Here is a 27976-nt window from a genome sequence, read left to right on the forward strand (position 1 = left end):
GGGTGGGGAAAGTGGAGGCGGGCAGGAGTACTTGGGGAATCAACAGCCGTGGCCGGTGGGTTGGGTGCAGGGAGTGTGGCAAAGGTGAGACGTGTCCAGAACACTGAAGGGACAGTGATGGCCTCTGTGGAGATGGGCGAGGTTGGGGGTTGGGGACACAGGCTGATTTGGGGTAAACTCGTGGTAAATGTCAGTGCAGGGACCTGCCCAGCTTCTCTGCTATCCACAAAGGGAGGGGGCAGTAGGGTCCCATGCAGGAAGGTGGCCAGGACAGGGCAGGGCCCAGCCAGGGGGCACATGCCTGTGGGGAACTCGGGGTGCTGAGAAGCTGTGACGAGCCCTAGCTCGTCAGCCCTAGCCTGCAGGTCAGCTCAGCCCAGCTCCCTCCCATGTCCGGGGCTCATGGCCCCTGCAAGCCCGTGGGATGGTGCAGGAAGGGGGGGGTCAACCCTCTCAGGGGCCCCGAGGGTCAGCCCTAAAGCCCGCAGCCCTGCTCACAACCGTGCAGCTTTGGGCCAGTTGCTTCGTGCCTCTGCGCCCGTGCCCCGCTCTATGGAGTGGAGCGGCTCCCTCAGGGGTCCCGCCTGCGCCTCCGCGGCCTGCCCTGCGCAGGGCCTGCAGAGGCCAGCAGGGCCAGAGGGGGCCGAGCACAAGTGCCTGTGTTTCTCCACATCTGCACCCATACTTTACCCAGAGGCTCAGGAGGTAAGGCGACGTGCTCACCAGGGACACAGACCCAGGTCCGAGCGGGGCTCTTAGCTTCTAGCAGGCTGCAGCTCACCTGGGGCCCCAGGAGAGGGAGCTCCGTCGGCAGGAGAGGTCAGATCCGGCCGGGGGTTGTCTGAGGCTCCTCGCGGGGTCTCCTTTAGAGCCAGCAGGCAACCGCACATTTGCTGGCCTCCAGCGGCAGCTGCGTAGGGTCCCCAGGGGGTCGGCGGCTAAAGTCCCACCTCCACACCTGTGCCTGTGCTGTTCCCGCTGCCCGCGCATTACTCTTCAGATCTGCTGCCCTGGAAGGAAGTCCCTGAGCAGTAGAGCAGTCGGGGAGCAGGGCGTCGGGGCGGGCTGAGTCCTGAGCGATGAGATGCAGAGATGGGAGGTCCCAGGGCAGAGGGACTTGGGCGGGCCAAGGCCTGGAGGCAGCAAAGTGCCTGGCGTGGAATGTCGGCGTGACCAGACTTACCTGGGCTTAAAGGGATGCGTGGCCAGAGCCTGGAGGCTGGGCGCACAGGCCAGGGCTGTCCTCTGAGGCAGATGGGGTCCAGGGAGTGGTCTTGAGCAGTGGCTGGAGGACAGCCAGGTGGGAGGAGGGGCTGCTACTTTCTAGAGCCCCCCTGCTCCGTCGCCGGTCCCCTCCATCTCTGATACCTGCCAGGTGGGAGGAGGGGCTGCTACTTTCTAGAGCCCCCCTGCTCTGTCGCCGGTCCCCTCCATCTCTGATACCTGCCAGGTGGGAGGAGGGGCTGCTGCTTTCTAGAGCCCCCCTGCTCCGTCGCCGGTCCCCTCCATCTCTGATACCTGCCAGAGCCTCGCCTTGGGGAGGTCGCTTGCCCTCCATGGGCCTCCGTTTGTCCCTGGTCTGACGGGGCAGAGTGAGGGGCCGCCGACTCCCGAGAACACCTTGTCTGAGTGCCCACGCTGGCAGGTGAGGGGAGGGGAGGAGCCTGGGGGAAGCAGGGGTTCCACAAGCCTGACTCCGAGCGGGGCTGGTCGGCTCCTAGCTCGGCCGGTGCCCCAGGCCTCGGGCAGACTGTCCCCCGCTCGGCAAGCTCAGCTGACCCGTGGGCTTGCCCAGCTCTCTGAGGAGCCTCTTGGCCCCAAAGGCTGTATTTTGGGTTATCTCCCTGCCATTAAGCAAGCCCAGAATGGCAGTTTTGGAAACTTGCGGCGGGGAGGGACCCTGGCCCAGCCCTAGGTCCCGCAGGATCGGGTCCTCCCTCCTTCCCTGGGCACCCACTGCGCAGTGGGGAGGGGCGGGCAGTCGTGGTCCATAAGGCCCATTCCAGTGCTGAGGCTAGAAGACTAGCCCCAGGGCTTCAACTCCTGCCTCTGTGCTGCCCCAGGGCCTGGGATGGCAGGACTGTGTCCAGTTCAGCGCTAGGAAGCAGCCTCGGCCTGAGCCATGGTCCTGGCTTCAGTGTCAACCCCATGGTGGGTCAATAAGCGAGACGGCCCCTCTGTTCCCCCAGCCCACCCCTGGCACACATCTGGTTTCTTCTTGGGGTGCCCTGCTTAACAGGGAGCAGAGAACAGGGACCCAGGGACCCAGACAGACATGGGTCTGGAGATGGAGGCTCACTCGTCTTCTTGGACCCCCCACCTCCAGGAAGCCCTCCCGGACTCCCTTTTCCATCCCCAGGCAGGGGCCAGACTGAACAGCAACACCGCTCCCTGGTGGGCAGAGGCCACTCAGGACTTTATTAACATCAGCAACGTCCCCTGCACACTGCTTGTCCACAGCCAGGACTTCCTCCCCTTCAGAACAGTCCCTGGAAGGTGGGGGGGGGTCTCCCCTTCTTCCTCTACGGGGCATCAAGGCCACACGTCGGGTGTGTGGCGCTCCGGGTCCTGCGGTTACCTCGGGCCCCTGCACACACCCCTTTCCCGTCCCCAGATCGACCTGTACGCGGGGGCCCTCTTCGTGCACATCTGCCTGGGCTGGAACTTCTACCTGTCCACCATCCTCATGCTCGCCGTCACGGCCCTGTACACCATCGCAGGTACGGCGCCTGCGGGTGGCAGGTGTGGCCTGTGGACACGCACGGGAACCCGAGCGGTTGGTGGGGGGCAGGGGGCCGCCCCCTCCCACAGCCTGGGACCTGGCCAGTTCGTGTCAGGCACCTGGGCTTCTGCAGCTGGCTCCGCTGGCCTGGCTGCTGCGTCCACAGCTCACCCACCCGTGCAAGGGCAGGGGACGTCGATGTGGAACAGCTGTCCCTCCCGGAGCTCTGCTCACCTCCCTGTCCCTCCCCTGTCGAGGCCAGGGCCCCTCCAGCTCTCTCGTCTCCACCCACAGGGGGCCTGGCCGCTGTGATCTACACAGACACCCTGCAAACGCTCATCATGGTGGTGGGAGCCGTGATCCTGACGGTCAAAGGTGAGAGGCCATGGGGACTGTCACAGCAGCGAGCTCTTTGGGGTCTGGGTGCCGCCCTGTCAGGGCCCGGTGTCCGCACTGGGGGTGGGTGGCCTCATGAGGTCAAGGCAAGGTCAAGCCACGAGGCAGTCAGCCCCCCACCGGCCTCCCCTGGGTGACGGAGGCCTGCTCCCCTCCCACCCCTGCTGCCCAGCGGCACTTCTGTCACCAGCTCCGGGCCGGCTGGCATCTGGCTGCGGACCTGACTCAGGAGGCAGGGCTGTCCGCACCCACGCGGGCTCGGGGCTCAGTGGGAGCAGGGCTGCGGGTGGGTGTGCAGACACACTTGGGAGACCACAGACCTGCCTGGACATCTGCCCCCATTGCTTCAAAGCATGTCCAAGATCTCAAGAAGCCAGCGGGACAAAGGCAAGGTGGAGAGAAGGGGGGTTTGGATCTCCTGGTCTGGGAACAGGGAGGAAGCTCGGGGTGGGGGCTGCCCCAGAGGTAGTGAGATCCCCATCCCGGGAAGTATGCAAGCAGAGCCAGGAGGATCCCACGGAGAGCAAACGGTCTCTTCCAGACTCAGACTCTAGGACCCTGTGGCTGGGCAGTTTCCAACCCGTGTCTGGTGTTCGTCCGTTCGCTCTGAGCACTCCCCCTGGCCTGGCCTGGGCTACAGGTGGCACTGGTGCCGGGAGCCCAGAGTCCGGGCAGCGGGCCGCCTGCTGGGGAAGGCGGGGGAGTGGGGCCTGTGGCTGCCCAGCCTCCTCACAGACCAGGGGCCTGTGTACCCGGAGCCCACTGCGGGAGAGGCACCCAGGCAGCCAGGCCTGGTCTGGATGGGGGCGGGGGAGTGACCACAGACAAAGCAAAAGCCACAGGTGGGCCCAGACCCCGAGGCAGACAGGAGCAGTGAGGGGGTGAACGTGGTTGGCTCGCGCCGGCCGGCTGGCGGTGTAGCCTTGGTGGTGCCCCTGCCCCTCTGGGGACTCTGTGTCCCTTCTCAGTGCCACATCCCCCAGCCATACTCAGCTCTGCCGAAGTCATGTCCTTTGGAAGCCCCTGGGTCAGGACGTTAGCCCTTCAGATTCCTCAGGAAGGTCCTTGAATGCCAAGAAAAGACACGTTTGCTTCCTTGGGTCGACAGCCTGGCAGAGAGCTCCTCGCCTGAGGCTGGTGGGCGTCCAGAGGCCGGCGGGACACTGGGGGGCCCTCGTGTGGAATGCTCATTTAATATTATCATTTTAAATACAAATAAAATAGTCCTTTGAATTCACCTTTTTTAAAACCCTCTACCTCCATACCTTTCCAGACACTGGAAAAGGTGAAGTGGGAAAAGTTGAGTTTGATGCATTAAGAAGTTACTCGTGAGATGAGGGCAGTGGGGCTGGGAGTCATGGCCACCAGCCACCAACCGTGCCTGTCCCGCCCACCCCCTCCAGCTTTCGAGCAGATCGGCGGGTATGATCAGCTGGCGTCAGCCTACGCCCGGGCCGTCCCATCCAGGATCATCTCCAACACCACCTGCCACATGCCGCGGGCAGACGCCATGCACATGTTCCGAGACCCCTCCACGGGGGACCTCCCGTGGACCGGGATGACCTTCGGCCTGACCGTCATGGCCACCTGGTACTGGTGCACCGACCAGGTGAGGTCACCGCCCTCCCTACCTTCCTTTCCTCCAGGGTGGCTCTGGAGGTCAGGGTGGCCAGGGAGCACCTGCGCGGTGAGCCCGGGCTGGGGTGGAAGCCGTGGATGGCGTGGCTTCAGGCCCGGGCACGAGGTGTTAGGGGTCCTTGCAGTCCCGGGGGGCCTGGGCCTGCCGTTTAGAGTCGGATGAAGCCCACTGGCCACCCATCCTGGCCTTCAGGTGCTTCAACTGGGACAGTTTGGAGTACGGGATTCCGAAGGGGCTGGAATGCTCCTCGGCGGCCCTGACGTCGGCCTGGGGGCTGGCGTTTCGGGCCAGTCTTGGGGTCCCAGGACCCGGCAGCTCACAGGGCTCCGGGCCACCCTTGGCCTGCCAGTGCTGGGGAGCTGCCACAGCCGGGCCTGCTTTCCTGCCGGAGCTCTGGGCGCCATTGGCGGCGGGGCGGTACCGCGGGGGTCCCAGGGTCCTCGACGGCTGCGGGAAGGCATCTTTATCCCTAGGGACTCGGTAGTGGTGGAACCGCTGGCCCTGGGAGAGAGAGAGCAGAGTGAGACCCAGGGGCTGGGGCAGCTCTGCCCCTTCCTGAGGGGCCCTTGCCAGGCAGGCTGCAGCCGGCACACCTGGGTTTGCTTCCTGGCCTTGCCACTCACCAACTGGTGGTCCTAGACAAGTGTCTCCAGTCCTCCGTGCCTCGGTTTCCCCACGTGTCCCAGGGGAACGGTCCGCCTGCGAGGTCGCACTAAGGCCAGCGCCTACTCTTCCCCATGCCCCGCCCCCCTCCTCCACATTCTCTGTAAGAGGGACGGACGGGGATGCCAGAGACAGCGCCTCCCCCTGCGCCCGCGTGTGTGGTGAGTGTGGCGGCTAGGTCTTCCTCCGGAGTCTGACTCTAGGCCTTCCCAAGTTGGGCACGTACCAGGTGGCACCAGGCGGCCCTGCTCCCTCTCTGGGCAGAAGCAGACGATGCCCCCGCCCTGCCTGCCTCGAGGGCCACGGGTAGCTCCAGGTGGCACTTGGGCGGGAAGGGGCCTCATGAGCACCAGAGCCTCAGCGGGCACGGGCCTGATGACCGTCCTCGCCTCTGGACCCATGGCCTCGGGGGCCCCACCCAGGAGCGAGGCAGCCAGGCCGAGAGCCGACCCAGCCAGTCACTGTGGGGTGAAGGGGGGCAGCTTCCCTGCGAGGCAGGCCTGGCGGCCCCATCCACAGGCCAGAACACTGAGGCCCAGGGTGGAGTGCCTGCCCGGCGAGGAGCGCTCTGCAGCTCCCGAGCACAGGTGTTTTGTGTGCTCGCTGGGAGACCCTGCCTGGGCTGTGACGGCGGGACGCAATCTATGTTGGGAGGGTCCAGGAACCCTGGGAGGCTGGGCCTCAGTTTTCCCATCTGTGACATGGTGCCGGAGAGTCCCTTGTAGGCTGCGCCCACCACAGGTGTCTGCCTAGCACCCCTGGGGGGCCTGGGGGCCGCCGGCCTGGGTGAGCGAGGGGCTGGTTGAAAGGCCGGCGGTGGAGGGCATGCGGGGAAGTGTCTAGACTGCCCTGTGGGCCAGCCGGGGCCCCTCCGCCCCAGGGCACCTCTCGCTCCCTCCCCACTCAGCATGGCCTGGCATGGCATTGGCGTCTCTGGGTGGGGCAGCATTCAGGAGATTTTCCCATGAAGGCCAGGTGAGTGGCCTGGAGGTCAGGGCTGGACTGGGCTTGCCTCCTGGATAAGAAGGTCACACAAGGAGGCAGCTGACCCCAAGGTGGTCCAGAGTGCCACCGGCACTGGGGGCCCGCGCCTGGCCTCAGCCTCCCCCCCCCCGCATTGTCCTGCTCAGGCTGGGTCTGCCTGGGCGACTGCTTGGCCTTGGACCAGAACCCCCGCCTGCGTGGTACCGACCTACTGGGTCCTGGGGGCTTGGCAGGACTCTCCTCAGCCCCCGGGACACCCACGGTGTGGTCAGCGGCAAGCGGCGGCTCTGTGTGCCGGGGCCACGGGCGCTTTTCGTTTTCTTTAGGCTTCTCAGTGTCTCCCAGCTCAGCCGCAGTGCGCAGGCGACATCAGAGCCCAACAAACCCAGTAAAACAGGAGGCAGAGGCCCGGTGGGCGGAGAGCTGCCACACCCCTCCCCGACCTCAGCCGCTCAGTCAGCACCCCCAGGAGGCGCACAGACCAGAGGGGCCTTGGGGCCTGCCCGCTCCCGTGGTGCCGCGCTCCTCGCGTCACCTGCCGCTGCTGCAGTTTCAGACGGCTGTCTTTCAGGCAGCAGCTGGGTCAGTCCTCATGGCGGCCACCACTTTTCCGGCTCCCGCGCAGGTCAGGCGCAGTGTCAAGTGCATGGGCCCCGTCGCCTCGTTTCTCCCCGTGTTCCCGGGGGCTCTCTTGTCCCCATCTCACAGCCAAGGGGTCCAAGTGCTCCTGGGCGGCACAGGGCCGTAGCTGACCCCGAGGTGGCCCTGATGCACGCCTAAACTTGGTGACTCACAGCCGGCCACCCGGGCACGGGCTTGGCCGTCCACACGCGGCCTCATCCAGGATTTGCAGCAACCCTGCGGGTCGGGGGTCATGTCACATCTTGCAGGCGAGGACAGAGCGGTTTGGGGAGGTCCAGTGGCCGGGCCGGGAGAGGGAGCTGGCCTCCGGCAGGGCCTGTGCAGAGAGGCACTGGGAGGGTGCTGCCGGGGAGGCCCCGGGCTTGCCTGCTGGGGCACCGAGCCTCAGCTTCTCCAGCTGTAGAATGGGGCGACCACGGCTGTCCCGCCCACCTCCCGGGGCTGTCCGCCAAGAGCACGGAGCAAAATAAGGGAAGACACGCAGGGATTTAGGGAAACTCTTCTCTCCCGCGGGGAGCGCGGCCCTGGGCTCTTGTAATCACAGGACATCACAGGGGAAGGGTCTACAGAGAAGCACGTCTGACCCCCTCACTGTCTAGACGGGGAGACTGAGGCCCCAAGCGAGGAAAGGACTTACGGCACGTCACAGGAGCTGGCGGAGAGGCAGGACTGGAATCAGCTTGCCCTGCAGACCCCACGCCGCCAGCCCGGGCACCCTGTCATTTTTTTTTTTTTTTATTAAGAAAAGCAAAGGCAGTTTGTTTTGAGCTACAGCAAACGGGAGGCAGCTTCCGTCCCTCACATTTGGCAGAGGCTGAAAGGCAGGCAGATGAGCCAGGGAGCTCTGCAGAGGTCCTGATGGGAGGCCCTGATGGGAGGCCGCGGCCTGGGGACACGGGAGGTGGGGCGACCCTGTGATTGGTGCGGGTAGGAAGCGAGCAGGGGACAAAAGTTAGAGATGCTGTCAGTTACTGATTAGGTCCTGGCCACCTGGGGCTAACTGTTAGAGCAGTCATCGTGCAGCCTCGTCAGTGGTTACTGGAGATAACCGTCGGCCTTCCCGCGTGGCTCTGAGAGCTGTTTATTGTACGTAACGGGGTGGCTTCCCGGGCAGGTCAGAGTTCTTTTTTTTTTTCCCCTGGGCTGCATCACGGGGCTTGTGGGATCTTAGTTCCCCGACCAGGGATTGAACCCACGCCCTCGGCAGGGAAAGCACAGAGTCCTAACCACTGGACTGCCAGGGAAGTCCCAGAGTTCTATTTTTAGATGCAGTCCAGCCAACATCCAAGTGCTATTCAGCCTCTGTGGGACTGCGCTCCACAGTAAGTGCGAGTGAGCACACCTCCAAGGACATGCCTTCGCTTCTGGACCTTGAGGTGAATATTACAAACTGCTCAGAAGCCTAAATCTTGAGGGGTAATCACCTCTGATCCAGAGCTCCTTTACAGGAGTACGATTTTCATCTCATTTTCTCTGAGACACTTAGATGGACCTCTGAAGAAGCACACGACAGTTTCTCTTAAGGACCCTAAACACAAACGAGCACTGAGGGGCCTCTGAGATGGACACACGCGATTTTGGGCCTTTACAAAAACCACTTTTGTGAAAGTGGAGGGAGTTCGAGTACAGTGGTGGAAACAGGTTTCTCCTAAAACAAAGGCTGTTTCCACTCCTACGCCTGACATGATGAGTCTGCATTTGTTCCGTTGGATGTTAACTGTTCCCTAGGCGTCAGACATTAGATCGAGCATGGCCCACTAGGTCCACGACTATTAAGTACTGACTATCTTCAGCCAGGTAAGACCTTGGGAAAAGATGGAAACAACCACATAGAGAAAGCATCTGAGGTCCTCTGACGGAGAACAGGCTACAAGCCACTATTTCCCAGAATGCCCTGGAGCCCCTTTGCTTTGATGTAAACCCAGGTTATTTTCTCCCGTTGATGAAAAGGTGCTGGAGGATGAGCCAGGGAGGGTGGAGTCTCCCAATGGACACCAAGGAATATTCTAGTGGATTCAGTGGGCTGCACCCTGAGAGCTTTGAAAATGACCCCATCCCTGCCTGATCTACCAGAGAAAAATCTGTTTTAGAGCTTGCCCTGCCCTGGCACCCTGTAATTAATGCTTCACCAAGAGCTGTGTCTAGAGGGAGATGCTAGGAGCTACCTGTCAAACCTGCGTGTTTGGAAAATAACTTAAAATCACAAAGAATTCCTACTTCTGGATTGCAGGAGGTGATTTAAACTGCAGAACACCCAAGGAAAAATACTTGTATTTCAAAGTTATAGATTGCACAACTCTGTGAACATACTAAAAACCATGGAGGTGTACACTTTATGTGGCTGAACTGTGTGTGAATCACGTCTCAGTAAAGCTGTTTAAAGTCCCACATTCTTTTTGTAAAAAAGTAGAACCATGGTGTCAGAACTGGGAGGGATCTCAGATGCCATCAGTTCCAACTACCCCCCTCCCATTCTGCAGATCTGGAAGCCGAGGCCCAGGCAGGAGCTGCCTGAGGCTATATGAAGAGTTGCCCTCATGCTGCAGCTTCTAGCTCCTTCCATTACTGAAACGCAAGCTTCCCCAAACCCAGACCCTAAAGCCCCAGACCTCTGCCAGGGACACGACACAGTTGGAACCAGCGTCTGCTCTTGGCACGTGCATGAGCCTGCCAGCCTCTCGTGAGGGTGCAGGAGGTGGGGGGGGGTGTCCCTGATAACCTACCCACCCAGGGTCGCCTCCCGCCCTGACAACTGCCAGGGTGACGGGCTGGTCAGGACCAACACCCTCCCTCCTCGACAGCTAGGGAGACTGAGTCCCCGGAGAGAACCTTGGCCCCAGGTGCTCAGACAACTGGCAGGGATGCTGTTGGGTGTCAGGGTGGGCGCGGTTGTCTCAGGCCGGTCTCGGGCTAGTGGGACAGCACCTATCTCACACACTCCCTGAGGCCCACGGGTGAGAAACCCCGAGGAGGCTGGGGCTCACTGCCTCCCCCTGCCCCCAGGTCATCGTGCAGCGCTCACTGTCCGCCAGGGACCTGAACCACGCCAAGGGGGGCTCCATCCTGGCCAGCTACCTCAAGATGCTGCCCATGGGCCTGATCATCATGCCGGGCATGATCAGCCGTGTGCTGTTCCCAGGTAGGCCGGGCCCTGGGGGCTGGGCTGGCTGCAGGGTGCAGAGGTCACCAGGAGGAGAGGTCAAGGACAGAGGCAAGTTGTTTCCCGGCCTGGGGGAGCGGGGAGGGGAGTGGTCCCCAGGGCCACAGTGAAAGGGATCGACACGGAGATGGCTTGACATAAGGTCCGGGCAAAGACTACCTACTGCTGTGTGATCTCAGGGTGTGAAGGAACATCTCTGTGCCGCCGCCATCTCCTCATCCACAAACTAGGGAGCAGACCACCCACATAACACCACACCCCTGAAACCTCTGGGTGTGTTGTGTGTTTCCTTTTGGATCCTGGTAGCTGGCTCAGGTTGCCTTTATGGGATGCTGGGTAATAACCTGGGGAGGCGGCTGCCCAGCAGACGGCACCTTTGGGTGCTCACGCGTGGGGGAGGGGCTCCCAGGACCCCGGTGCGCAGGGGCCCCGACCCACCTGTGCCTCCTTGTCTGCCAGGTGTGGGGCCTGCATCCTCAGAGCGCCTGCCTCTTCTCTCTCCTGACCCTGGGCCCACGAGGAGCCACCCAGGGGTCCACCAAAGGTCCCACGGGTCACGTGGGGAGTGCTCAGATGTTGGCGGGGGGGCTGGGCTGACCCGTTGGCCACCTGCTCTGAGTGGCAACTCTGGAGGGCGGCCGAGCGCTCCATCACCTCAGAACACTCATCTGACACAGATGAGGAGACCACCGAGGGCCGCTCGGGGCCAGGGCCACGGCCAGAGCTGCCTGAGAGGCTGTCCTGGTCACTGAGGGTCACGTAGTCGTCGTCGTCTTCCTCCTCCTCCCCCTCCAGCCCATTGGGGACCGCCGGCCCCCCGCCGTCGGGGTCATCCTGGGTCATAGACAGCTGGTACTGAAGCGGGGCATGGCCTCGGCCTGCCGTCCTGGGGAGCCCGTGGTCCGTCCGGTCATGGGGTGCCTGCCCCTCTGGGGTTGCCAGGGCCCAGCCAACACTGCCGCCCTCCTGGGCAAGCAGGTCTGCCACTGGGACTGTGCGGGGCTTGGCCACAGGAGGCCGTGGCTCGGTGTCCCCCTGGGGGCGGCTGTTCTCGGCTGGGACCCCGTCCCGGGGGGATCTGGGCTGGGGGGCGGGGCTGGAGTCCTGGCTCTGCCTCCACAGCTGGGTCCTGGCCTGGGATGTGTCCTGGATCTTGATGCGGTTCATCTGGCTGGGCTGGGGGTTCCAGATGTTGGGGTCGATGATGTTGATGTAGCCTAGGATGTCGCTGCCGGGTTCCGGGTCCGGCTCCACCCACGTGGGCAGGTATTCAAACATGTTGGCCCGTTCCAGGTTGAGCAGCCCCGGGTGGATGGGCAGGGGCGGCTCGGGGAGGTCTCCCGGCAGCTCGGCTAGGGCCGTGCCCCGCACCCCCAGGGTCCTGGAGGCCTCCTGCTGCTCGGAGGACAACTTGGCGATCTCGTCAGCACTCTTGGCCTTGACCAGCGCGTACTTGGGGTTGACAAGCTTCTTGGCCATGGTGCCCGAGGGCACCTGCGGGACCACAGAGTGCAGCACGACGGGCTCGGGCTCCTTCTCCATGGGGATGTCCTTGAGGCTGACACCGTGTGACGTGAGGTACAGCTCCTGGAACTGCCGGTCGAACATCTCCACCACCTGGCCCGACAGCACGGAGATCACGTTCCTGTCCGTCCTTGCAGCCGACCACGTGAAGCTGCAACAAAGGGCGGCAGCCTGGTCAGGCGCAGGGCCCAGGGCCCGGGAAGAGGGAGCAGCCCCCAGCCCCCCACCCCCATGCACGCACAGGCCAGCGTCCATCAGACCGTGGCCACAGAAGGGATTAAAGAGAAGCGAGCAGGGGCAGAGGACGGGGCCCGACGGGGCCCGAGCCCCAGCGTCAGGCCCGGTGTGGGACCTCAGGCAGCGCCTGTGCGGCAAGCTCCTTGCGGGTGTGCAGCCTGGACAGCGGGGGTCGTCGGCACAGCGACTTGTGCCCACCCCGTGTGGCCGTGGATGGCCCCTGCCTTGCTGCCCCCTGCGTGGCAGGGCTGGCAGAGCTAGACCGCACCATCCTCATCCGGACCCCTCCCTGAGAGCAGCTCTCCGAGGGACCGCCCTGTGGGCCTGGGAGGACGCAGCCGGCCTGGCCCACAGCCCACCTCTGGCTGCTGACACCTCGAGGCAGGAACAACAGTCTCACGGCTAAAAGCGTCGCTCTGCCTGCTTCCGAGACGGGTGGGCAGCGTGCAGGCATGCCCAGCCCCACTCACACCTCAGCAGTCTGGGGACCAGTGAACTGGAATAACCGGGGTGTCACAAGGCAGGATTAAGGGCAGAAACCAGCTGGGAACTAGAGCCGCCCCTCCCCTGGTCCCCAGAAAGCCAGAGTCACCTGTAGGAGCCGCAGATGGCCCGGTCTCCATCCACGAACATGAACTTCTGGGCCAGGGCACCCTTGAACTTGGTGGCTGACCGCGTGAAGAATTCGGTCCCTCCGCTGCTCCGCACTCTGAGATTCTGTGTTGGGGGACAGGGGGCAGAGTTATACGACCCAGCACTGACCACCCTGCCCGGGCTCAGGGAGGGATTCGGGGGATCGCCGACGGGCCTGGGGAGAGGGGCAGTGCATGTGGGGACGCGCCGAGGTGGGCAGGGGTGGGAGGAGGGCAGGGGCTGGAGATGAAGGGCTGCAGGATGGTGTCGGTGTGGCCTGAAGGGGGTCCACAGGGCAGCCCAGCCGGACAGGCCCCGTGTGCGGGCCAGCCTGGAGAATGCTGCTGCAGGGTCCCGAGCAGGAGGGGGATGCAGACACACTTTAGGAAGGTCCCCCTGATGGCTGGGGGGCTGTGCAGCTCGGGAAGGGGAGGGGCTGCCCTGAGGGAATCTGCGTCTTGCACTTGGGCAGATCAGTGGCCTTGCCAGGACGGGTGACCAGCCGGGCCTCGCCCCCGGTCTCCCCCGCACCGCTGTCTCTCTGTCCCCCTAAGTCCTGCGCACTGTGGGCAGGGATGCCGGCAAACTCCCCTACTTCCCCGTGGGCCAGACCCCTGCCTGGGACCCAGGGGCAGTTCAGGGAATGGCCACATCCCTTCTCCCTGTGCTGGCGCTGTCGGCTCAGGAGCAGGCTAGAAAGGCCCTGAGAAACCACGGAAGGGGAGCCGAGAGCCGGCGGGGCGGGTCCCCCAGGCGTCATACGCACACCCAGCACGGCCCGTGTCAAGGCTGGGCCCCTCCTGCCTTTCTCTGGGCATCAGGGCTCTCCCTCTGCGCAAGCCTGTGGATGTGTGTGGGCCAGGGGCTGGCTCCCCTTTCATCAGGAGAGCTGCTCGTTCCGAGGGAGGGGCAGGTGGGAAAAGCCTGTGGTGGAGGGACCCCAGGATGGGCGGGGCAAGCCTGGCTGACCCCCAAGAGTCAAGGGGATGGCTGAGGGCACCCCAACGTAGACCCTCAGGGCAGGAAGCAGACTTGGGCTCGGGGGTGCAGGCATCGCCCAGGCAGTGTGTTAGAAACGCAGGCTCGCAGCTGCCCCAGGTTCGACTCGGGGGGACTGGGGTCGGGAATTCCGTTTTTAACATAAGCCCCAGTGATCCGACACATGCCCAGGACAGAAACCCCTTGTAGGCCCCGGTGACGGGAGCCTCACTCCCTTCAGAGGGCTCTGTGCCTGCAGGGGGTGCTGGTCTGTTACATCTTCTGCGACATCCCCTAACCCTGACCCTCACCCACTCACCGGCCCCAGCTTATCAACTCGTTCACTGACCCCTGCCGAGGTCCCCAGCGCAGACACAGACATGACAGTGACACAGATCCCTCATTGGAGGAGAGGGGGAAGCAGGTAAGTAACGACCCCAGCTGTGGGGCGCCTCCCGGGAAGGCTGGCGTCTGGGCTGACGTGTGAAAGACACGGGAGAGGGCCGGGTGGGAAGAGGACGCAGCACCCCAGACCCAGGACTACAAAGGCCTGATTCAGACATGGGAGGACTTTGGGGGAGGGGGGCGGGCAAAGGAGCCGGCAGAGCGGGCCCAGACGGATGCCGAGGAAAGACCCTACGGCCGCTGAGGGGCCTGGTGGGGCCCGGGGGCAGTAGGGAGCCACAGAGGGCTTAGAGCAGGGAGTGAGGGGTCGGAGCCGTCCAGTCCTGGCGTCTAGCGGGGAATGTGCATGAAACACACAGGGAGCAGAGGAAGAGGACAGGAGGGGCTTCTGCACCTGAGGGATGTGAGTCCGGGCAGGGGCAGAGGGGAGAAAAGAGAGAACTGGAGGCCATCTCCGCTCCAGCCCACAGCCCTCGGTGCTCCTGCGCCCGTCCCGCCTGTGACAGGTCCCGGACCTTTCCGCCGGGGCAGCCTCAGGGCAGTACCCACAGAGGGTGAGGGGCAGGTCCCATGGATGCCTGCCTGGCCGTGGGGCCCGGCCCAGAAGGCAGATACGCCTCTGCTCCCAGGCTGGCTCCCCTGCCCGCCCTTCCCCCGGCTGCCTGTCTGCACACAGCCTGCACAGCAGGAAGCTGGCTGCGGCCCAGGGCAATTAGTGTCTGTGACTGTACTGAACGCGCAGCACGCTTGGGGGCCGGAAGCCTGAGCAGAGATCCTGGGAGGCCTTCCCCTGTCACCTGTGCCCAAGGGCAGCCCAGCTCTGCAGCTTCTGTTTATTCCTGGGTGACACCGCCCCGTGGGGCCTGGCCCAGATGAGGTAACGTCTCAGGAGCCAGGGCTTGGGCGAGCAGAGTTGGAGGATCCCACAAAGCCGCATTGTCTCTGAGCCTGGAACGCCCCTAGCAGAGCACGTGGCAGGCAGGGGGAGGACGAGTGGGGTGCCCTGGGCGAGTCCCCAGACCCTCTGGAGCCTCATTTCCTCACATGTGAGGGCCGCAGTGATCGCCCCTGAGGGGACGTCCGGGGAGGATGGCAGAGCTGCATCTGCCCCAAGCGTGTACAGGGCAGGCCGTGCTGGGCACGAGGGCTGGGTTAGCCTCAGCACAACACCCCACACCTCCACGGGGCCTCCTGTGCTCACACGGGGCTGGTGGGAGCTGGGGGGACAAGCCCAGGCCCCTACTGGAGCAGGTGGGTCGCTCTTGAGCTCTGATCAAACAAGGCTCCAGTCCTGGCGCAAATGAACGCAACCTGGCCTCCTCACGCCTCGGGGTTCTCGTCTGTGAAATGGGCCTGCCCACCCCCGGCTTCAGGGCTGCTGTGAAGACTCCGTGCATCAGGGGAGGGGCCGGGAAGGGGCCCAGCACTCAGTGGCTGCTCCCTAAACTAGGGGGGACGAGGGGGCTGTGCCGTGCGGCGGGACGGGGTTGTGATCCCTGCCTCTTGGGGGGCTGGTGGGGGACCAGTGAGGGACTGACACTGAGGACAGGAGAACATCTGGAATGGTGTGGACTCAGGCCCAGGGAGGCCAGGCTTGTCGGCCGTATGCAATGGCCAGGCGGCTCGGGGAGAGGAGTGACCTGCCCCAGGGCCTCCCAGTGGACAGGGTCCGGCCCCTTGGGACTGAGGACAGCCTGCAGCTGCGCCCTGGCGGCCCTTTCACCCTCCAGGGGTCTGCTCGCACCTTCTGGGCCGGAGGGGGAGTGGGGAGGCCCAGAGACCATCCTGAGCAGGCCTGAGCGGTGACAGCAAGATCAGGCCAGGTCAGGGACAGAGAGCCGTGTCTCCGCGTGCCAGCCAACCTCTGCTCTCCTCTAAGGGGCCTGTTTCACTCTCTGTAATGGGGTAGGGAGACCAATACTCACCCTGGCCTCCCCCGGGCTGTTGCGAAGCAGCCTTGGGGGCAGGGGGCAGGGCAGGGCTTGGGGGCTCCTGGCTCTCCCCCTGGGCCAGGCCGCTTGGCTCTGTGACGTTCTGGGCCAGGTGGTTCTCTGTTAGCGGCTGTCCTGTGCATTGTAGGCCGTTGAACAGCATCCCTGGCCGCCACCCACCAGATGCCAGTAGTACCTTCGTAGTCACGGCCATTAAAAACACCTCTGGACGTTGCCAAACGTTGAGAGGCAGTGCCCTGAGTCCATTACAGAGCCAGGCCAGGCTCAGAGAAGGCAGGTCGGGGGAGGAGGAGGCCCGGGCACCAGATCGGAGCCAGTGCTGGCCTGTCTAGCGTGCGCCGGAATCCTCACCCAGCGCCTTCCCGTGACCACACTGCCTGGGGATTCTTTGTTCATCAGAAATGGGTCCAGCCTTCGCCCGAGTGGCTGCTGGTTTTTCCAGTTCAGCTGCACAAAGCAGACTAGCTTTTCGGATCAGCCAGGCACCTCACAGCTCAGGTCCCGTGCTAGGCTGTGAGCCTCGAGGCCTGCCTCCCACCGGCCCTGGGCATCACCCCCAGGTGTGGCCTGCCCCGGGCCCTGCGATGAGAGGGTTGGGTCGTCTTCTCAAGGCCCGTTCCCACGTGTAGTATGGGCACTCGTTCCCATGTTCCCTGCCTGGGGGAGTCGGGGCCCAGCTGAGCCGGCGGGTGGGGACGCTCGGGACAGCTGGGAACCTCGCGTCAGGGAGGTTCTGTCCTCCCGCCTCACCTGGAAACTGGGAGGGGACCCAAGCGATACTGCAGCTGTTTCCAGAATGTGTTGTGTGAGCTCAGGGGTTCAGGCTGGGGGGCTGCCCGGAGGGGGAGACTAGGGGGGGTCCCCAGCCAGACCACTGCTCAGAGAGGGAAGGGAAGCCCCCTGGCACTCAGACCAGAGCTGGGGGTTCACGGGAGGGACCGCAGCTGCCCCACCCGCAGATAGGAAGGGAGTTCGTGACCAAGTGCCCTGCCCCCACGTAGCCTCCTTGACTCTTCACGGCAGCCCTGCCAAATAAATGACGATATTCCCATTTTTCAGACAAGAAGGCTGAGGCCCAGAACCTCAGTGTCTCTGCCTAAGGTTACAGTGCAGGGGCAGAGCTGGGGCCGAGGCCTGGCTCCTAGCGCCCAGCACCCCCTTGGTCACAAGTATGACCCCACCAGGCACAACCTACACCCTGGGCCCACATGACCTGAAGGCAGGTCGCTGCAGAGCTGGGCAGGGGCAGTGGACGCCGAGGGTGGGGCCAGGGATTACCAGCAAAGGAAGTGCTCCCGAGACAGGTCTGGGCCCAGCCTGCCTGCAGGCAGGGAGGCAGGCTCTAGACAAGGTGACACTTGGCCAGGACTGGGCCCACAGGAGCCTCTGGCCACCTGCCCAGGCTGGGAGTGGGCGGGCTCGGAGGCGAGAATGAGGTGGCCAGGGTCACACATTCCTTCCCATGAAGACGCCTGGCCGTCCCACAGCATCCGGCTCCTGGGCACGTCACCCTGCGGACCTGCCACCTTCCCCAGAGCAGGGAGGTGGCGAGAAGGGCAGGCTGGGCCAGAGACCCCCTCCGTGCCCCGAGCTGTAGCCTCATCTCAAGCCCTCCGCCCTCCGCCCAGGGCCCGGCGTTTATAACTCCTGTTACTGCTGCAACCGTGTGCCTCTCCTTAGCTCAGAGCACTTTCACAGCCACTGTCTCCTCTGCTTTCATCCTCAAACAACCTGGTGAGGCGTCCTTGTGGTCACAAAGCCCTGGAGGCTCAGAGAGGTAGGCCCGGCGTCGGGGTTGGCAGCCAGGAAGCCTGTGCGGGCAGCACCAGGGCGGCCCCGCTGTTAGATGCGGCCTCAGCCGGGGACACGGGGCACCAAGGGTGTGTGGCCCCGTCTGTGCCAGCTTCCCATCGCTGGCCTTTAGGTTCAGCCCCGACTTGGTGGAATGCCTCTGGGCAAGGCACAGGCTCCCTCAGGCCTCGGTTTTCCTGGGTGTCCTGGTCTGGAAACCCGGTCTGGATGGCCTGCCCCTCTTGCCCCCCTTCCCGGGAGCTCCAGACCCTCCCAGGAGCCTGGCATCTAGGGTTTCCCCACTAAGAAGAGGCCTCTGGGGCGGCCACGCAGGGTTTGGATCCCCGCTCAGCACAGACAAGTCCCCTCCCTGCCTCTTTGTCCGCATGCGGGGGGATGCCTGCGGGCAGAGGGACGCGAGGTGTGCAGGGTCCCCACTGGGCGTGGGGCAGGGGCTCAGGGGGAGTGGGCCCGTTAGCCTCTTCCTGAGCACGGCAGAGGGCTGGAGGGAGAGCCCTGAGTTTCTGTGATCTGCTGCCCGCACGGCTGAGGCCCCTGCAGTCACCTTTGAAAAGACGCCTCTTCCACACTCCGGGCCTCCCGGCCTGAGCCGTCTGCCCCGGGAGCTGGCTCTCGGTGCTAGTTACACGGCAGGCAGGGCAGCACAGCGGGCGAGCACGGGGCTGGGGGTCAACCCACCAGAGAGGCCACATAAACATGTCCCAACAGCCAGAGACTCGCAGCCCAGAGAGCTCACACCCACTGGAAGGGTCTCAGCTGGGCTGGGCATCACTTGACAACGCCGACCGACAACTGACAGGCCCGGGAGCCCAGCCCCTTGTTAATCAACCAGCCTGGCGTTGCCCCGAGGAATTCTGACCTGTGCTCAGCCCGAGGGCTCGGTGCTGGCCCCCACCCCCCTTATCCTTCGCTTACTAACGTTAAGTGACACCTCTGATCTGTAAAGTGGGACAGCTGCCTCCTCCCACCGGCTGCCGTGAGGGTACCTAAGTTAACCATGTCACGTGCCTGGGACGGGAGCTGTGGAAGTATTAGCTGTCGTTACGCATACTGATCTGTGCTCCGGGGCGCGAGCTGCACACAGTAGGTAGCAAGCAATGGCTGGGCGGAAGGAGGGCTCCCTCCACTCCCAAGCAAGGCACCAGATGCCAGGGTGTCTGAGCAGAAGAGCCCAGTCACACGGGTCATCAGCCCCTCTGTTGGACCAGTGAGATCCCGGAGTCCAGAGAGGGGAGGTGACGTGCTCCAGGACACACAGCAAAGCAATGCTGAGAACCCAGGCCCGACCTGACAACTCCACCTCTGTCCCATGTCCCTCCCTGGAAGGCCTTTTCTAGTCTGCTCGCTCCTCAAGTCCATTTCAACTCCGCAGCCACCAAAGAAGCCCTCCCTGAACTCAGCCCAAGGGAGCTTCCTCTGTTGGAGCCGGATCCTAAAGCCCGTGTGTGGACATTTTACAGAAACAGATTCTGGTTTAAAACCAAGAAAGGACTTCCTGGGAGTTGGAGCTGTCCAGCTGGGGCCTGCTGCCAGAGCCAGGGGGGTGAGCACCCTGTCACTGGAGGTGAGCAAAGACAGAACCACTGCGGCATGGGCTGCTCTGAAACACCTGTGAGGGAGCACCTCACGTGGGCTTCAGCACCTGGTCACAGGTAGCGTCCTGTCCCCTGATACTGAAGCAGAGGCCGCGTGACCACTCGGTGGGCGGCTCTAGGACACTGAACTCTAGGTTCCCAGATCCGGACCGACAAGGCAGGTGCTCCAAGTGTTGTCAACCGACTGAATGAGGAGCCGGCTCACCTTGAGGTGCCCCAGGTGCATGCGGGCCCGCTCACACATGTGCAGGAAGTACTTGACGTTACTCTCGTCCACGATGATGTACACGGCCACCTTCCTCTTGAAGCTGGCATCCAGCAGGTCCTTGAAGATGTCCACGTCGGTGAACATGTCCATGACCACAGCGATCACCTGTGAGCAGGAAGGGAGACCGGGGCCGTCAGGGCACGCGGCCGGGGAGACAGGTGCCTCGCCAGGACGCCTGGCCCTCCCGTGCCCACCACCCTCTTGGTGCCCACCCTGGCCCTGCTCCCTGCGGCCTCGGGACTGGGAAGCGCCGGCTCTCCTGGCCCTGAAGCTGCAGGCGTAGGATCGACGCTCAGGGTACGAGATGCCCAGTGGGTGGCGCAGGCTGCACTCTCCGGGGGCAGGGAATGGAGAGGGGCACAGTTCGCGGGCTGCTGTTTCCTTAACACAAGACCGCAGAAAACAAAACCCAGGCGAGGAATGTGTAGGGGAAGCTGCAGCAGGAGCGCGGGAGGAGTGGGAAGGGTGCGCGTCCTGAGATTTGAGCGCCTGCCCCCACCCCCAGCCCCCGGGCGGCCCTCGCCTCTGCCGGGGCTCAGGGCTTGTCCAGGCGCCCTGTTTCTATTCCTGGGTTGCATTCCCGAGCCGGGCAGGCCGCACCATGCCCTCCGCCTGCTACCCCAGGATGCTGAGATGGAGCAGATGTGTCCAGGGCAGGGAGGAAGGTAGAAGCTGGGGCCGCCCACCGAGGTCACCCTGGGTCCCTGGACAGGCTCCCTCGCTGCCACCTCTCCTTCTGGTTTGGACACACCCCAGACCACTACATGTGCTCTTCTTGTCATCTGACCACACCTGGGCCACAACGGCTGCCCTCAGCCTGTGGATTGGCTCAGGGTGGGGCCCCAGAGATCAGAGTACATCTACCCCAGCCCAGCCCAGCCACTGCCCAGCACGGGTGGTGATATGCCCAGGCCTGGCAGGCAAGGGCCCTGGCCTGAGCCAAGGCACGAGGAGGGAAGGGGCACACGTAGCCCAGGGCCAGGGGGTGCGGTAGCCAGCGGGCTCAGTGGCCGGCAGGCCCTGGCCCTCAGTCTCGCTTCTCCCCTCCCCTCCCCGTCCCACTGGGCAGCAAAGGGGAACACAGCAGACCAGGGCCCAGCGCTGCTGACCCGAACAGACGTCCAGCCCTCCCACCCGCCAGAGCCAGCGCCAGGGCCCCATCCTGGGTCTGAGAACCCCCTAGAGGAGCCCTACCCAGAGAGGCGGGTAGGGGTCATGCGCTGGGCCACAAAGCAAGCTGGGGACAGTCAGGCTAGAACCCACCCAGGCCCGCCAGGGAGCCAGGGTTACCCCCACCCCTGCTGGGAGTGTGACCTGGTGGGTGGCCTGGGGCTTGCCAGGGACGCGCCCGCACACTCCCGTGAGCTCACCCAGCTGGCCCCTGCAGGCCCCTCCCCCGGGCCCCGGGGCCCTGCTGACGCTGGTCACACACCTGGCACCAAAGCCGGTACCTCTGGGGGCTCCTCCCTGCCCTGCCCTCCACGGACGGGGTCTCTGTGTGACCCTGAGCAGACACCTAGCTTTTCCAGGCCCAACTTTCTCACGTGGGACCAGCCAGGACTCCCCGGTGCTGAGGCCCAGGGTCTTCTCTGACCCCTGGGGAAAAATAGCTCGCTGTCTGAGTCTCTGAGGATGTTTCAGGCAGGGCAGGGGGAGCAGGTATAGTCTGTGCAGGGCCTGCAGTGGCACAGGGGCCGCAGGGAGGTGGACGGCAGCACTGGCGGCGGGGGGTGGGGGGGGTATGCTCTCTGACCCCAAATCGGCCGGGTCTTGAGAGGAAGTGAGCTCCATGTCCCAGGACGTGTGCAAAGGCCAGAGCTTGCTTGAGGGGGTGGACGAGAGGACAGATGAGACACGGTATCAGAGCTGGTGGGCTCACAACGCCCTTGGGCTCCACCGGTCGAGGGTGATGGGACCCCGAGGTGGGGGAGGGGTGACAGCAGGGACCCTCTTGTCTGGACCTCACAGGCCTACAGCCACTCCAGCCCTCCTGCAGGCCACAGCCTCACATGCCAGCCTGGAGACGGCTCAGCCGACACAGTTCTCCTGGGAGCAGGCCTGGTTCCAGGCTCTGCCCACCGTGGCAGACGGGGACTTGCCCTGGGCCCGGGCTGGGGGACGTGCCCCAGCGAGACCCGCCCCATGTGAGCCTTCCCTGCGGCGCCCAGGCAGGCAGGGTGCCCAGCCCAGGCCGCCTGCTGTCGGGCTGGGACTGCCGGGGCCTGCCCCCCACAGTGGAGCCCCACAGGGTCCCAGGCGTTGGGCTCGGTGCTGAGGGTCAAAGGAGGGCTTGTACAGGTGCCAGCTGAGCTGGGGCAGGAGGGGGCTTGGTGCTCCCAGGGGGGCCCCCACGGCTTGTCCACGGGGGCCACAGGGTCTCTCAGAGGCCTCGAGCCCTGCGTGCCCGTCCCTGGGGCCAGAGACTCCAGACTAGAACCCAGGCCCTGCGCCCGGCCCGCAGAGCCTTCCGCCTGACAACCGCTACCGCGTCCAGTCCAGACTAGAACCCAGGGCCCTGCGCCCGGCCCGCAGAGCCTTCCGCCTGACAACCGCTACCGCGTCCAGTCCAGACTAGAACCCAGGCCCTGCGCCCGGCCCGCAGAGCCTTCCGCCTGACAACCGCTACCGCGTCCAGTCCTAAAAACGCCGCGAGGCACCGGTTATTACTCCCATTTTACAGACGAGGAAACTGAGGCACGGAGGGATTCACTCCCTTGCCTAATTACCTGTTTGGGTGGCCCGGCTCGCCCGTGACCCTGCAAGGTCCTCAAAGACAGCGCCCCCGCCCTGGCCCGGCACGTGGCCCGGCCTAAGGCGGCCTCGGGAGTGCTTGTCAACTCAGAATGCGCCAGATGGCTGGGCCTGGGAGAAGCCACAGCCCCTCCTAGACCCTCACTTTCCCCATCTGCCAAATGGGGTGTCCGCATGGCCCACTCCTGTGTTCTGTCCAGCTCACACATCCGCGGCTTGAGCACAGACGCTAGTCCCGCCCGGAGGACAACGCCAGCCCACACGTATCCCGCGGAGGCCCCGGGCAAGGCCAGGGCCAAGACTGCGGGAAAGACGGCGGGGAGGCTGGCATCTGGGGATGTCCCCACCCCACGTGGGTCAGGAGACCGCAGCGGGCACGAGGCGGGCAGCCCGAGGCTCGCCCGTGTGAGCGCCCGGACCATGTGCCCGCTTCCCAGGGGCGGGACGGCAGGCAGGTGTGTGTCCCGAGCTCCAGGCCCGGCGTCGCGGCACCAGCCCCCCAGCCCGGTTCCCGAGGGAAGGAGGGAGTCCAGTGGTCCCTGTGCGTGCCTGACGTGAAAGCCCTCTCAGAGGTGCAGCCACAGAACCAGGAGGGGCCACATGGCCACGACAACCCTCCTGGTTCTAACCGCACAGAGCAGCAGGGTGGTGGGGCTGTGGCAGGGCGGCCGTGCCGGGAGGGGCCGACAGCGCGGGCCGGGTGGCGCCAGAGCAGAGGGGCCCAGGCAGGACTGGCATCGGCACTGAGCTCGACGTGCCTCAGACCCGAGGCCCTCCCCGTGTGTCTCTTGGGGGTGTGCTCAAAACGTGACCCTCCAGCGGCGCCCACGCCTCCCTTTCGCTTCCCCACCCCCCCACCAACAGCTCCGCGGCCTCTCCACCCTGCCTCCCGCGTGGGTCCCGAACCCCCGCCTCGCTCTGTGCAGCCGGGGCTGCTCTGCGGCCTCCTTGCGTCCTCCCACCCATCCTCCCACTGACGGTTGCAGAATCCCCCAAATCTCCTTGGGATGGTGGACACCCCACCCCGTGAGAGACGCAGACGCTGGCCAGAGAGGGGAGGGGCCGGCCCCAGGTGACGGACAGTGAGGTGACGGACTCATGGTGATGCCCCGCCACGAGCACCTCCATCGCCCAGGTGCTTCCCGGGGGGTCCAGCGCACGGGGCAGCAACCCCCCACCTGTGGCTGCCGCCCCAGCAGACACAGCCTGAAGCCCTGTAACCCCCGCTGCTGGTGCTGGTGGAGGGGTCGGGGCGCCCCCATCCTCCCCGGGGCCCAGGCAAGGACGGAGCTGGAGCTCCGGGGTCCAGGCTGGGGTCTAGCTTTGGGCGAGCTGCATCCTCTCTGGGTCTCAGTTTCCTCATCTGTGAAATGGGGAGGAAGGTGGATGTGATACCCAAGGCTGTCCCTGCCAAGGGAGCCCTGAGTCCGTGTGTCCTGCCCGGGTGCCCCGCACAGCCTGTCTGGCTGTGTCTAGGGGTCTGGGAGAGGCAGTTCTGACCACCACGCCCCCCCTCCCTCTGCACCACCAACCCGGGGCTCCCGCCTCGCCAGGCTGACACTCAGCCTGAGGCTCCCGGCGCCCCTACAGCCGCTTTAGAGGCACCGCTCCCCCATGACCACAGAATCCATCTTGGAGCAGAGACATGCTCACAGGACCAGTGGGTAGAGCAGGGCTGGAGGACGAGGTGCAGGGGTGAGGTGGCCAGGGGTCTGCACGCAGCTGGAAGACCACTGGCCACGGGCCCAGCATCTGCAGCAGCATCTCTCCCGGTGGCCCTGACCCCACAGGGGCTCTGACCCTACGGGCCCTCCCTACACACCCCACACCCCGCCGCAGCCGCACACACAGTCCTCCTGGCCGGGTGCCTCCCTCTCCTCCTCCAAGCCAGTAACTCCTTCCCGTCCTCCAAGCCCCGACTCAAATGCTGCCACGAGCAAGTGTCACGTCTGTGTTTCTGGAGAAACGGCAGCAACCCACCGAGTGGCACGCCGCCTCCCCGAGGCCCGGACCCTGAGACCCAGGTCGGTGTGGGCAGTTTCCCTCTGTACCTGTCCTGCCCGCCCCACCCTCCAAGGCCACGGAGATGCCTGCAGGAGGCCCAGAGGGAGCCGCAGACACAGTGCACAGCAGGCAAGTCCCTGGCACTCACTGGGCCACTTTCACCACCTGGAAAAGCAGGAAGTGGGTCCGCATCTCTGGGTCTGTCTGACCCTAAGGCTCAGATGGACGCAGGACGGTGGCACCATGGGCTCCAGACTGTCCTCCTGAGAAGCCGCTCGGGCCCGGGAGCCGCGCTCAGCAGACGGCAGCGGCGGCTCTCCTGCCTCCTCACTGACCCACAGTGCCCTCGGGGTGGACAGGCCGGGGGTCATCACCCTGGCGTCTCCTGCTTCCCTCTGTGTCAGCTGGAGGGCGGTGGCGCACAGGAACACATAGGGCTGCACACTGTCCTAAGGTGGGGACAGTGCCTTCAAGACCCGGATTCCACCTGAATTCCACTATTCAGCCACGACGGAGTAACGGAGCCTACACTTACCCACCTGCCCTAGCAATAAACACCAGGCAGAGCCTAGGAAGCCACGGCCGACAGGCAGCACAGCAAGTGCAATGACCCCCGGCAGAAGGGAGACGAGCGAGGTCAGCTGTAGGACCGCCCCAGCCACCTCCAGGCCACGGCCGAGTCCAGTGGGCTCCCTGAGTTGAGGAGACGAAGTCTGCTCAGAGCCTGGCAGCCAGAACTTTCAGGACAGAGGAGAGGAAAGGGCTGCACAGAGCAAAGGCCAGAGACCTGCAGGGAGCTGCCTCTTGAGGCTTCAGCTGGAGACCGAGGAGCACACGAACAGGAAGATGCCACCGAGGCTGGGACAGGCCCGCTGGAAGGGAGCAGCTGGAACAACGGCCGGTGCTCACACAGGACCAGGAGTCATTTACGTCCCCACAGCCAGAGCGCAGGCCCCTCTGACACTCAGGGCACACAGGAGGATTCTCAGAAGGATACGACCTACATGTGGGCAAACAGGCCCTGGACCAGGGGCCAGTGAGCTTTTTCTATAAAGACCATATAGCAAATGTCTCAGGCTTTGCAGGCCACGTGTCTCTGACACACCTCTCAACTCTGAAAACAGCCACAGACAGCTAATAAACAAATGTATACATCTCCGTTCCATTATTTACAAAAGCAGGCATAGGCCAGATTTGGTCCATAGTTTGCCAACACCTTCCCTGGACCAAATATGCTTTGGTCCCACCTAATAAAGCTTAACAGGGCTTCCCTGGTGGCGCAGTCATTGAGAGTCCGCCTGCCGATGCAGGGGACATGGGTTCGTGCCCCGGTTCGGGAAGATCCCACATGCTGCGGAGTGGCTGGGCCCGTGAGCCATGGCCGCTGAGCCTGTGCGTCCGGAGCCTGTGCTCCGCAACGGGAGAGGCCACAACAGTGAGAGGCCCATGTACCGCAAAAAGTAAAAAAAGCTTAACAGCAAGCCTCAAAAGTGTTACATTGTTTCCAAGAACTGCATCCCAGAGCAAAGCTCCAAAACGTTTAAAGGAAAAAACAAAACTCCCACAACATAAAATTTTCATCACGTCTGGTATCCAATCAAAAATTACCAGACACACAAAGAAACAGGAAAACAATGATCCACATGAGGAAAAAAGTCTACCAAAGTGGACCCAGAATGGATACAGATGTTAGAACTGGCAAACAAAGATGGGTAAACAGTTACAACTGAATTCTGTATGTTCAAAAAGTTACTTAGAGACATGGAAGGTTTTTTAAAACAAACACCAAATTGAAACTCAAGAAGTGAAACAATTCAGCATTTAAGACGACAAATACATTGGATGGGATTAATAGCAGATTAGACACTACAGAAGAAAAGATTAGTGAACCTGAAGACCTATCAGTAGAACACAGAGAAAAAAAGACTGAACAACCGAGACCAGAGCATCAGTGAACCTGGGTCAACTTCACAGGTCTGGAGTATGTGTAACTGGAGTCTCAGGAGGTCCCGAGGCAGAGGGTGGGGGAGAGGGGACAGAAAAGCATTTGAAACAAATGGCCATAACATTTCCACATTTGATGGAAACTATTCATCCCCAAGCCCAGGACGTTCGATGAATTCTAAGCAGAGGAGACGTGAAGAAACAGACCACGGCACATCATAATCACGTCACTTAAAATCAGGGGCAAAGAGAAAATCTTAAAAGCAGCCAGAAGGGAAAAGATCATCGAATACTGAGGACCAAAGATAAGCAGATGTCTCAGAGTCAACACAAGCCAGAGGACACCGGAGCAACTAAACGGAGAAACGATTAACCCAGAATTCCCTACCCAGTCCCAGAATTCCCTACCCAGTGAAAACAGCTTTCAAAACCAAAGACGGAAATAAGGACTTCCTCAGGGACACGAATGCTGAGAGAATTTACACAGGCCGACCTGCACTGGAGTTGTCACCACCCCTGCACAGACAGAGGGGCTGAGGCCCCAGGGGCTCCACGTGCCCCCAGGGTGCAGCGAGGCTCAGGCTGCCCCTCGCTCACTGGGGTGTGCAGCGGAGACGGGGAGGGCACCCGTCCTGCCCCCAGCCCCCTCCTCCAGCAGCAGGGCTGGGCAGACCTGGCTGCTGTGCCTCAGTTTCCCACACCGAGACATGGCCCCACTCCCCACCCCACCCTGGTGCTCGCAGGACCTGAACGGCCTGGGGAGGAGGCCTCCTGGGTAGATGGGGAGGGAGTCTGTGTACGTGGTAACAATGCCGACCCAAGCCAGGACCAGCTTGCTAACGCTGGTACAGCTGTCCCTTCTCCCGGGGTGGGGGGGGGGCAGTCACCGTCCCAGAGCCACTCAATCCGCTGGTGGCAGAGGCTTCCTGTTCCTGGGCTCCTCTCTTGGAGGGGGTTCTAGCTGTGACTCCACCCACCACCTCCCAGAGGCCGTCCTGGTTCCTGAAACTAAGCCCTGGCCATCAGCACTGCCCGGGAGAGTCAGTGCCCGGGGCTCTGCCCCACCTTACGGGCGGGTGGGGTCTGTGGCAAAGCACCTCCCTTCTCCTCAGTCGTGGGGGAGTTAGATTGGAAGACCTGTAGTCCCACCCCTCTGACGGTTATCAGCTGTGGCACCTTCCCTCTGCACTAAGACAGGAGCCTCATTAAGGCCAGTTAAAGGAGCTGCAGCGGCAAGGGGTCAAGAAGGGCAAGCACGTCCCACCCAGCCCAGGGGCGAGTCTCTGGCCTTCCCCAGACACGTCAGCCTCCTCACCACAGCTGAGGAATGCTGCAGAGACCAGAGGCTGCGGAGCATGGGGTCAGCTGACCAGGGCTGTGCCCGGCGGATGAGACCAGAGGAGAAGCCCCTCCCTCTTCCTGCCAGCCCCCAGGGGCCTCGGAGTCCTCCAAGCTTCCGGGGCGCAGGATCCAGCCCAGCCCACAGTCTCAGAGGATGGCACGAGCCAAGGATTTTCAAACTGGAAAATCGTAGTCACAAATTCGAAGATGTTTAAAAGCTCAGCTTCTCCAGGATCCAAGAGCAACGGACGCTGTGGGGTCACGGAGCACCCTACAGCCCCAGGGACCGGCCTGGAGAGGACTTGCCTGAGGTCACAGAGCCAGCC

At 63.5% G+C, this 27976-nt stretch overlaps 2 protein-coding genes across 5 annotated transcripts in view; one reads left to right on the forward strand and one right to left on the reverse strand.

Annotated features, from left to right (window-relative positions):
- The window catches only part of SLC5A10 (solute carrier family 5 member 10), a 56328-nt gene that overhangs the window by 7243 nt on the left and 21109 nt on the right, over positions 1 to 27976 (forward strand). For all 4 annotated transcript variants that reach the window (XR_009537394.1, XM_060132904.1, XM_060132905.1 and 1 more), the window contains exons 6-9: positions 2615 to 2720; positions 3017 to 3097; positions 4522 to 4727; positions 10050 to 10185. Coding sequence is in view for 3 of the 4 variants with exons in the window: in XM_060132904.1 (XP_059988887.1) it covers positions 2615 to 2720; positions 3017 to 3097; positions 4522 to 4727; positions 10050 to 10185 (529 nt within the window). In the remaining variant the exon portion in view is untranslated. The remainder of the gene's footprint in view (positions 1 to 2614; positions 2721 to 3016; positions 3098 to 4521; positions 4728 to 10049; positions 10186 to 27976) is intronic.
- The window catches only part of FAM83G (family with sequence similarity 83 member G), a 30926-nt gene continuing 6238 nt past the window's right edge, over positions 3289 to 27976 (reverse strand). Inside the window, exons 2-5 of the mRNA XM_060132903.1 lie at positions 19548 to 19715; positions 12560 to 12684; positions 10645 to 11881; positions 3289 to 5258 (exon numbers count right to left, since the gene is read on the reverse strand). Coding sequence (XP_059988886.1) covers positions 4866 to 5258; positions 10645 to 11881; positions 12560 to 12684; positions 19548 to 19715 — 1923 coding nt within the window. The 3' untranslated portion in view covers positions 3289 to 4865. The remainder of the gene's footprint in view (positions 5259 to 10644; positions 11882 to 12559; positions 12685 to 19547; positions 19716 to 27976) is intronic.

Source organism: Lagenorhynchus albirostris, chromosome 20 (genome assembly GCF_949774975.1).
Source record: "Lagenorhynchus albirostris chromosome 20, mLagAlb1.1, whole genome shotgun sequence".
Taxonomy (NCBI): Eukaryota; Metazoa; Chordata; class Mammalia; order Artiodactyla; family Delphinidae; genus Lagenorhynchus; species Lagenorhynchus albirostris.